General features: G+C 36.0%; 2 protein-coding genes across 5 annotated transcripts in view; both read right to left on the minus strand.

Moving 5' to 3' along the window:
* LOC133551686 (fibroblast growth factor 1-like) overlaps positions 1 to 11,830 on the minus strand; it is an 819,097-nt gene that overhangs the window by 222,799 nt on the left and 584,468 nt on the right. The window lies entirely within an intron of this gene.
* The window catches only part of LOC133551680 (glucocorticoid receptor-like), a 140,686-nt gene that overhangs the window by 44,862 nt on the left and 83,994 nt on the right, over positions 1 to 11,830 (minus strand). For 2 of the 4 annotated variants that reach the window (XM_061898647.1, XM_061898648.1), the window contains exon 4: positions 9,921 to 9,947. The exons of the other annotated variants lie outside the window; for them this stretch is intronic. In XM_061898647.1, the coding sequence (XP_061754631.1) occupies positions 9,921 to 9,947 (27 nt within the window). The remainder of the gene's footprint in view (positions 1 to 9,920; positions 9,948 to 11,830) is intronic. 4 annotated transcript variants of the gene reach the window in all.

Genomic DNA, 11,830 nt, shown 5'->3' on the forward strand with positions numbered 1-11,830 from the left:
GATTAAAATAAAGTAAAAATATTCTGGCAAATCTAGAAAATCTTTAGAATCAAATGTATATCTTATTTCAAATTTTTTTTTAATTTCTTTTAAAATTTTTGTTCTGGAAAATCTAGAATAAATAATTATTTGTCTTTGTTAGAAATATAGCTTGGTCCAATTTCTTATATATTCTAACAAAATGCAGATTGGATTTTAACCTATTTAAAACATGTCATCAAAATTCTAAAATTAATCTTAATCAAATTACTTATGATGTTCCATAAATTCTTTTTTTAATTATTTCAAAAAGATTCGAATTAGTTAGTTTTTCTCTTGTTCTTTTTTGGTAAAATTTTGAATTTTAAAGAGTCGAAATTGAAGATAAACTATGTTTCAAAATTGATTTTTCATTTTTTTCCTGTTTTCTCCTCTTTTAAACCGTTCAATTAAGTGTCTTTTTCATCATTTATTCTCTACAAAAAAACTTTCCGTAAAAGGAAAAAAATGTACGACGGAATGACAGACAGAAATACCCATTTTTTTTATATACATATTTATATATATAGATAGATTTATTTACTAAAGGTAAATTAAACAAATTGGTTATTTCTGGCAATTTATTTAAGTGCGTATCAAACTGGTAGCCCTTCGCATTAATCAGTACCCAAGAAGTAGCTCTTGGTTTCAAAAAGTTGATGACCCCTGGTTTACACTGTGTGGTACCTTCTGTGGTTGGCTAGATTTAGGCAAAATCTATATACAGATTGGTCTGTATTTGGTTCTTTCGGTAAGTCAATCAGAATTACTGTCTGCCATGTTGCTCGGTTGTCAGTTGTAAACAATAACAGTACTCTTGTATTCAGCATCACAGAAGTCTCGCAAGATGCAGGGGCTCGCCGAAAAATATACTCGTACCTCTAAAGTTAAAATCGATTATCAGTTTGTAGTGTGTAATTTTTACAGCCCTAATAGATCCCGTTGTATAGTTAAGATTTTTTTTGCTCATATCCACTTTTAGTGCTAAGATCTAGGCACCTTTGCTTACTCAGATAGGTCGCACTCTGTTAGCCATATTGGTTTGGTGGCCCACCACTTTCTTTTACTACCGTTCAAAAGGCTGAATATAGAGGTAATTATTATGAGCCTAGAGGAGCAGCGACATATAATTATGTGTATGTAGACACATAATTATCTGCTTGTGGCTTGTCAGTTGGGGGACTAAAAATCAACACAGCATCAGCCAGAGAGGATCGAAGTTTGCAATCGGCATGAAAAGGCAATTAATCGGAATCAGCAATCACATACATTTTCACGAGAATCTAGTTAAGAGGCCTCTGCTGCACTCTGTTGTGCCTAGATTGCTTTACGAAAACAATAGTAAACAATTATTTCCACACAAGAATTTAGCAGCTCCACCACTCAACTCTACCCCTATGGATACTGATCCACCAAGAAAAAGCAGGTTTTACTTGTGACATATGTACAAAACAGGTGACCAAAACAAACTGACATTTAACAATTAAAGGTTTCAAAAGACATGACAAAAATACACAAGCATGTTAACTTTGGTTTGAATAATTGATGCTGCAGTTTTGTACTCCACAGTCTCCACTTTTATACAAGAGCCCTTAGTCTCCTCTCTGGTTGCTTACTGGCCGTGCATTACAGTTTTGGCTAGATTGCCAGAAAAAAAAACAAAAAAAACACACAGGGCGCATAATTAGATGCTGCACTACTGCGCTTTAGTAGTTTACACTTGGTTGCATCTGCCCTTGTCTCCTCTTGGATGCAAACTACCTCAGGTTGAGCATTGAAAATCTAAAGATACAATAGACGTCTGAAAATGGCTAAAATAAACAAATCACATTCTAACTTTAGCTTAGCCTGTTGATGCAGTTGTACTCCAGTCTCCCCTTTATTGCACTTACTGTCCAGCATCTGTGGACACTAGATCTGCAGCTATCCATTATTTTAGTAATTGTTCGATTAATCGAGTCGTCGGATAAAACACACTTTATAGCCTTGATACGTATTTTAGGGAAAAATAAACACGTTTTCTGGTTGCCATAACGTTTATTCTTTTTTTTCTAATAAATACACATCATCATTAGAAATGCACTTGTGCAATAATAAAACACCCAAAATTAAAACCCTGCGCCGTTCGTTGCCACTCAGATCACTGCACCCACTCACCTCCGCTGTCATGTGCGCTCTATTGCAGTGTTCTTTCTGACAGCAACATTTAATTTAGTTTTAGTCTTATTTTTTTGACAAAAATGTATTTTACTTTTAGTCTAATTTTACTCATCTAAATTGATGTAGTCTTACTCAATGAAATTACATCAAATTACATTAAACACAAACCACATCAAACCCAGATTCCGATTTGCAAGGGTCTTAACTTCAAAACAGCATTGAAAGAGCACTCCCAAGCAGCTTCAACTTTTACCAAGCACCGCCCACCCCCAACTCTCCGACCCTCTCCACATCCATGCCATAACGCATTCACACATATCTTGTTCTACATGTCCAATTTATTATTATTATTCCTCCATTTCTATGCAGGTTAATACGTGCCTTTATTACGAAAGCTTTTTTTTTTTTTACATTGAATTTATGTAACTTAATTTTTTGCCTCTGAATTTTGTGAACCAAATTTTTTTTACGTCAAATTATGCTGACAATTTCCATCCATCCATCCATTTTCTACCGCGTATTCCCTTTGGGGTCGCGGGGGGCGCTGGCGCCTATCTCAGCTACAATCGGGCAGAAGGCGGGGTACACCCTGGACAAGTCGCCACCTCATCACAGGGCCAACACAGATAGACAGACAACATTCACACTCACATTCACACACTATTGCCAATTTAAGGTTGCCAATCAACCCATCCCCAGGTGCATGTTTTTGGAAGTGGGAGGAAGCCGGAGTACCCAGAGGGAACCCACGCATTCACGGGGAGAACATGCAAACTCCACACAGAAAGATCCCGAGCCTGGATTTGAACCCAGGACTGCAGGAACTTTGTATTGTGAGGCAGACGCACTAACCCCTCTTCCACCGTGAAGCCTGCTGACAATTTCACTGGAAAAAAAAAATCAGGAGTGGCTTTAACAGGCCATTCTTACCAGAATCGTACAGATTCTAGTTGTATATAATTTTTCTCTCTGAGCTTATATCGCTTGCTGTAAATAGCCTCCAAAGTAGTGACCTACATTTCCATGTAATGAGGTCTATTAGTGACTCTGATGAATATCTTGTAGTCTTGACTGTATTATGCTGATAGTATATATTTGTACCATGAATTGATTATCGTGGTCAATTGTATGGAATATGTACTGTACTGTGTAAGCGGTACCAATGTATATAATGTATTACCTTCCCTTACAATCTGCTGAAAGAAGTTTTGTTTAACACAAAAGTAGCATGATGGTCAGGATTTATGTATGATGCATACTAGGGTCAATGCCAATAAATGTATTTCAGGCATTTTTTCATTTTCTCTGGCACAGCAGGTATGCTAAACCGAGTAACAAGGCCTGCCTTCATTACCATTTGTTTATGAACGCAGGAGAACCAGAAGCAGCAAATACACATGGCTTTAACTCACAGTTGTGTAAATGTCACGATGACTCTCCTGCTGATGACAACATATAGCGTCAAAACTAAAATGTGTCCTCTTCACTTTCTCTCAGGTGCACACATATTATAATGTGGAACATGTTAGAAACCACACATTAATGTTTTCGATGTAAGAAATTCAACTCCCTCATCTCACAAGGAAACAGCGGATTGTCTCTCCTTTGTAACAACTGCCGCATAGTTGCACTGTTAAAGGGGAACATCATCACAATTTCAAAAGGGTTAAAAACAATAAAAATCAGTTCCCAGTGGCATGTTGTATTTTTTTTCTAAATTTTACCGGTCTCCGAATATCCCTAAAAAAAAAGCTTTAAAGTGCCTTTTTTTCGCTCCTTGCCTTGACACTGTTCATTTTCCTGTGACGTCATACAGTGCTGCCAATGTAAACAAACAATGGCGAATAGCACAGCAAGATATAGCGACATTAGCTCGGATTCAGACTCGGATTTCAGCGGCTTAAGCGATTCAACAGATTACACATGTATTGAAACGGATGGTTGGAGTATGAAAGTATTGAAGAAGAAACTGAAGCTATTGAGCAAATAGCTATTGACGCTATTCATAGCAATAGCATGGCCGAATAGCTGCGTTAGCATCACCGGTAAAATGTGCCGACCAAACAATAAGGACTTTCGCATCTTGTGACACTGGAGCAACTTAAATCCTTCGATTGGTAAGTGTTTTTTTGCATTAAATGTGGGTGGAAGGAAACGTAATATAGTTGCAAATGCATCTGCAGGTTATCCATAGCTCTCTGTGCCATGTCTGCTTTAGCCCCGCCGGTAAGTAGCATGTTAGCGTCGATTAGCGTAGCATGTTAGCATCGATTAGCTGGCAGTCACGCCGCGACCAAATATGTCTGATTAGCACATAAGTCAACATCAACAAAACTCACCTTTGTGATTTTGTTGACTTTATCATTGCAAATGCATCTGCAGGTTATTCATACATCTCTGTGTCATGTCTGTCATCGCCGGTAAAATGTGGAGACACTCCCGCACAATCAATGGGGGTCTGGCGGCAGACACTTTCGCATCTTCGGGCCAGTGGTGCAACTTGAATCCCTCCCTGTTAGTGTTGTTACACCCTCCAACAACACACCGACGAGGCATGATGTCTCCAAGGTTCCAAAAAATAGTCGAAAAAACGGAAAATAACAGAGCTGAGACCCAATGTTTACAATGTGTTGAAAATGAAAATGGCGGCTGTATTACCTCGGCGACGTCACATTCTGACGTCATCCCCTCTAGAGCGATAAACAGAAGGGCGTTTAATTCGCCAAAATTCACCCATTTAGAGTTCGGAAATCGGTTAAAAAAATATATGGTCTTTTTTCTGCACCATCCAGGTATATATTGACGCTTACATAGGTCTGGTGATAATGTTCCCCTTTAAAGAACAGTGATCTAATATTGTATATTCCCAACTTGTCCCAAGTATCTACAAGACAAAATTAAAATACAACTAAATGTTATTTCTGTAAACACGTTATTCTTGAATATCGACGGAAATGTCAGTTAATTTTTGTTATTTTGATATGTTATTGTCTTATTTTCATCAAGGAGAGTAGGTTGTTGACGATAAAGATAAAAATTATTAGTAAAAATTCTAACTGGGTTATTGCGGCGACCGCGCAGAAACCATGCTTGCTTATGTAATGTTCCGGGGACTTTATGCGGTTCGGAATTTATACATTTTTAGTAGTTACACCAAAACTATTAATCGACGCAACAGAATATAAATCAAAGCTTTTTTCTAATCGAATTAATCAATTAATCTGTTTGTAGGCGTCAAAAACTGACAAAATTAACACACATGCGTACGCTAGCACAGCGAATTACGCTCTTTGTTGTTGTTGTTGTTGTTGTTTGTTATGTACAGTACAAGCAAGTATTTACAGCGCTTCACTTTTTCCACATTTGTTTATGTTAGATCCTTATTAAAAAATGGCATACATAACATTGTGTCCTTTAAATTCTAGGCACAATACCTCATGACAATGTGGAAAGTTTTTTTTTTTTTAATGTATTAAAAATTTTAAAATAATAAAATCCAACGTACATAAGTATTCACAGCCCTTGCTCAATACTTTGTTGATGCACTTTTGGAAGCGATTAGAGCCGCAAATCTTTTTGAATACCATGTCACAAGCTAACCTGGATAAAATACAACAATTATCATCCAACCTGATGGAGGTTGATAGGATCTGCAAAGAGGAGTGGTCGAAACTGCCCAAAGTTAGGTGTGCCCACTGCCAAGCTTCGGGCATCGTATTCATAAAGACTTGAGGGTGTAATTGTTACCAAAGGTGCATCAACAAAGTATTGAGAAAATGTAGGGAATACTTATATACATGTGATTTTTTATTTTTAAAAATATTTTCACAGTCTCATGGGGTAATGTGTGTACATTTTTTTAGTATTCATCCCATTTTGGAATAAGGCTGTAACATAACTCAAAGTGAAGTGTTGTGAATATTTTCTGAATTCACTGTCGATGTACAATTGAGTTAAATGTATCGGAATTTTAATTAATTTCAACACGATTTCACATCATTTCTAATATAAATTGTAGACTAATTTCAACACAATTTAATTTAAAAAAGTACCTGTATGAACAGAATCAATGATTATGTTTTTTTTAGCTTCATTTTGCAGATGAACAGGATTTATCCTGACAGGACTTCTGTAATACTGACAGTACTGTCCATCCGGAAGACTAAAACAAATCTAATCATTTTAATTGTGTACACAATCCAACTAAATTATTATGAGAACAGGCCAAATATTATTGTTATACCTTCACTGTAGTACGAAACGACAAATCAAATCTTACATAACCTTTGTGATTTCACAGGGAGTTATCGGAAACAGCAATGGCATAAAACAGCCATCCGTGGTGTCAGAAAGTGGCAGCTGAAGCCCAGTTTGTCATTCCAGCGCTCTCTGCTCATCTACCGCTATTTAACTGGGCCCACAACACCAGCAGCACATTAAATATGAAGTGCTGCTCTACTCGATGCGGGCCAGAGCAACTTGCTGCACTAAATCTCTTAACCTCGAGTACAAGGAGACGGCCAAAGCGCCAGCAGCTGCTTACATAATCAAATTCTCTGCATATTTGCCACAGAAACATAAATAATAGAGAGAGTAGAAAGTGTATAGACTGTGCATAAGCTGCTGTAACCAACAAAGACTGATGTCCGTCACTTAATCGTAAGCCCTAATTGGACAAAGACTGGACAGTATACATCACAAATAATACACCACAAAAATAATAATTTTGCCTCCTGTAACATAACAACATCCTGATGTCGTTTTTGTTCAGCATCTATCTAATTCTGCATCTGCACGCGCTTTAAAATGTTGTTACTTAGCTGTTGCGTGTTACACTTGTATAAAATGAACACAGCCGCGCTATTAATAATGGCTCAGCAGTTTTTTTCCCTAGTGTAGCACTATTACGACATTGGTTATGTTGCTGCGGTATATACTTGTCCATAAATTGCTTGATTTGCGGGAAAATAAAGCTACAATATATTGTTTATACTTTCTCATGCACCCCATACCAAAATTAAAGATTAACAAAAAGTTACTTTGTTCTATTATATAGTGATTTTTCAAATCCAGGAAGTACTGTAACAGCGTCTTTCAATTATCACCTACTTTAGGATTTGAATATTTAGACCAGTGGTTCTCAAACTTGTTTCACCAAGTACCACCCCAGAAAACACTTGGTTCTTCAAGTACCACCATGATTACTAACAATAAAATACAGTAACGTAGTAGTACTAAGTATTCATCAAAAACAATGCAGAGGGTTTTTTCAAATACGAGATTTTATATTTTTGGCCACGGTAACACTAGACATAGTTTGAACTGTAACACTGTAATTGAATACAATAAAATAAAACACTGTACTTTAATCAAGTGTTTCTTTGGCGTACTACTAGATGAAACTCATGTACCACTAGTGGTATGCATACCATAGTTTGAGAATCACTGATTTAGAGTCAGCTTCTTAGTGCTGGGGATCAATGCTGGTACTCAACCAATGTTCGGTACTTTTGTGTGTTTAAATAAATGTTAACTGTTTAATATTAAAATGTTTTTTTTGTATCCAAACATTTAAAACTGAGCTGATCTGTTAGCAAGTTTAATATAGTAGACTTTAGATGCAGTTGCAATTTCAAGACACTATATGGCAGAGTATAGCCTGCGGGAGGGGTCATCAACCTTTTTGAAACCAAGAGCTACTTCTTGGGTACTGATTAATGCGAAGGGCTACCAGTTTGATACACACTTAAATAAATTGCCAGAAATAGCCAATTTTCTCAATTTACTTTAAATAAATAAATCTATGTATATAAAAAAAATGGGTATTTCTGTCTGTCATTCAGTCGTACATTTTTTTTCCTTTTACGGAACGTTTTTTGTAGGAAATAAATGATGAAAAAAACATTTAATTGAACGGTTTAAAAGAGGAGAAAACACGAAAAAAAAATGAAAATTTAATTTTCAAACATAGTTTATCTACAATTTTGACTCTTTAAAATTCTAAATTCAACCGAAAAAAATGAAGAGAAAAACTAGCTAATTCGAATTTTTTTGAAAAAATGTAAAAAAGAATTTATGGAACATCATTAGTAATTTTTCCTGATTAAGATTAATTTTAGAATTTTGATGACATGTTTTAAATAGGTTAAAATCCACTTTGAAATAAGATTTAAATTTGATTTTACAGATTTTCTAGATTTGCCAGAATAATTTTTTTGAATTTTAATCATATTAAGTTTGAAGAAATATTTCACAAATATTCTTCGTCGACAAAACGGAAGCTAAAATGAAAAATTAAATTAAAATGTATTTATTATTCTTTACAATAAAAAAAATTAATTTACTTGAACATTGAGTTAAATTGTCAGGAAAAAAGAGGAAGGAATTTAAAAGGTAAAAAGATATATGCGTTTAAAAATCCTAAAATCATTTTTAAGGTTGTAATTTTTCTCTAAAATTGTCTTTCTGAAAGTTATAAGAAGCAAAGTAAAAAAATAAATGAATTCATTTAAACAAGTGAAGACCAAGTCTTTAAAATATGTTCTTGGATTTTCACATTCTATTTGAGTTTTGTCTCTCTTAGAATTAAAAATGTCGAGCAAAGCGAGACCAGCTTGCTAGTAAATTAATAAAATTAAAAAAATAGAGGCAGCTCACTGGTAAGTGCTGCTATTTGAGCTATTTTTAGAACAGGCCAGCGGGCTACTCATCTGGTCCTTACGGGCTACCTGGTGCCCGCGGGCACTGCGTTGGTGACCCCTGGCCTACGGTGTGTTGCTTAATTAGGAAGTAGTCTTGGCATCATTTGAAAACAATTAATGTATGTACTGTAAATATTCATTTACAAAAATATTTTGTATCGGTATATATCTGCGACTCATAGTCTGGTGCGGCTAATACATCTAAACATATGTATTTCTTCTAAAATTTGGTGGGTGTGGCTTGAATACTGGTGCACTCTATAGCCCGGAAAATATGGTAGTTTGCATTGCGTCGCAGTTACATTAACATTCAATTCTGAAAGATTATAATTTTTGCCATTTGAAATGACTGTAAAAAAATATATATTGAGCTATTTGATGTAAATGTTTATTTAGGTTTACTAAGAAAATTTCGCCAATTCCCTCTTTGTAGATGTTATGAAGACAAGAGGCATAATAGAACCTGTCAAAATGGTCCCAAAAAAGTCTAGAAATTAGAAGTTCTGCAAATCTCACAAAACATAATCTCGCTAATTTAACTTCAGCAGTAAATTAACAAGCCCACTGAGTGAGAGTATGACGGTAGTTTTTCCTTTATTTATGCATTTATTAGATTGTGGCTAACTTTATATACATGTATATTTATCTCTATAATTGCATTACCGCTAAGAGTGTTGAAATCTTATATAATACGTTGTCTACATAGTTTTTACCATATCTGACAATTGTTTTAAAATTACAAGTCGATCAGAAGATTGTGATGAAGATTCCACTTGTTTGGGAGGTTGAAATGATGCTGTGGCGTGGAAGTATTCAATAAGAATTACCACGTGGATCATTCCACTCAGAAGCAAAGATTGTAAAAAAATCCCTCACACGTCATTGAAAGCTTGAATCAACATTTGCATGCATTAGCAGGAGAAGAAGAAGAAGGGGATGAGCGTGATCACAAGCAGGGACACAGGGACAAATCATCATAGCCAGCATCATGTCGTGATTATCACCAGCATAGTGAGCATTATTAAAGGTGCATTTATTTACCATCTGTCTTTTGTCGTGCTCTCCATCCTTCAGCATCGACACAACGACCGCAAAATGGAGAGGGGAGGGAGTTGGGTGGTTTGGGAAGGAGAAAAACAAAAAAAATGACAGATATAACACTCTGAGAAAAGTAAAAAAATCTTTTAATAAATGTTAAGCCGCAGTTGTGCACTCTAATTACTGTAAGGTGTTTGGAAAGAAAGACATTTCTTTAGCAACGTTTTTTGTGCAGCCAGAACACGACAAAGAGAAATTGTGTAGTCATGCAAAAACATCATGGACCACAGCAGAAAGCCACAAGTATGCATGTAAGTATGTGCTGTTTGTGCAGTTAAGAGGTGGTGTAGGATCATGGAAGCTTAGGGCCCCTTCAGAGGTCATAACCTGCTGAGGTCACATGCTCCACCACCAACCACCGACCTGTGGGAAAAGCTCAACACCAATCGCCCCTTAGATGGGACATAGAATCACACCAGAAAAAAAGGCTTGTTTCCACCAGGCGTCACAGTTCAGTTCAGATTGGGAAATCATGTGACTACTGCATAGCTGCCAACATTTGGTGATCTCCCCCCAACAACCTAAATATTTAAAATGTTTAGCCTCGTCGTCCAGTGATAATGGTACTTAAGATACTAAAAAATGCAATTTTTTTAAGTAATGGAGGTGATTATCATTAACCTAGGACAGCGGCTCCACACTGTGTATTGAGAGACATATTTTACTGCTACTTGCTTGTCAGTTGGGGGACTAAAACTAATTACAGACAGTCTCAGCCAGAAGGGATCCGCGTTTTTGATCGGCATTAATTGGAATTGAACTTTTTGAGGGATTTTGCCAATCATCCCTAATCCTTTTGAGAGACAATAACACATAAAAAAAAAAATGCCTTAAAAAACCGCCAGCAATACTCGATTTGCATCTGTTGACCGAAGACTAACCAAGTATTAGTGATAATGTTATAGTAAATGCTAACGCAGGCAAACTATTTTAGGGGTGTCGTGATCACAGAAAGGTAAGCTTGCTTGTGCAGCAGCTACAGTGTTGACATACTGCATCTGGATCACCGAAAAATTAATTGTAGATCATAAATCATTCCTCTCAACTGAATAATAGAAGTCTGTAGCCATAAACCAAGAAGCTTCACCTGTAACATCCAACTTTTACCCGGAGATGGAGCGAAAGACCCGAAATGACGTTAGTCCGTGGAAACTTTTTTTTCTAACCCTTCATGTGGATTATGATTACTTGTTCATCTAAACGGGAAAAAGGAACATGTTATGAGTCGGGATTGCAGGGATTGCAGACAATATACAGTAAGTGATTGTTTTATTATGTTGATAGTTTGTACTGTATATCTTATATAGCATTTAGCAATAGTGCTGCATGATGCTTAGTGTTTCACTAGAGCTGGATCTGTTTATCACCAAGCTTCTAAAACCTGCAGCTATTGTCAGGCTATGAAAATATAAGATCCTGGATCGTCATTGGTCTTAAAGTAGTCTTGGTTGCCTCTCATAAATTCTGAAATGATTAGGAATGTTGTTGAAGAGAATAGCGAACGTTGCGATGGGTCTGTGAAATTAATACGCCGCTGTATTATAGTAACGATAGGCCAAACAATCAATTAATCAAACATTACAAATGAATGTGTAAAATAATGTGTTAAATAAATATGTCATGAAGGAATTTAAGCAAAATGACATGCAATTATTGGTGCAACCAGCAGAGGTGCCAATGATTTTCTATAATAGTTTACACTTAAATTGAATGGTTTACGATAAAGAAAGAACAAGATAAAGTCATTTATAAGACAAGCTGTAGCTATATTAATACAATAAAAATTTTAAAAATATCAATTCCATCCATCCCCTTTTTTACTCTTTGACCCTTTCACCATCTCAGGGGGTGAA

Source organism: Nerophis ophidion, linkage group LG04 (genome assembly GCF_033978795.1).
Source record: "Nerophis ophidion isolate RoL-2023_Sa linkage group LG04, RoL_Noph_v1.0, whole genome shotgun sequence".
NCBI classification, from domain to species: domain Eukaryota; kingdom Metazoa; phylum Chordata; class Actinopteri; order Syngnathiformes; family Syngnathidae; genus Nerophis; species Nerophis ophidion.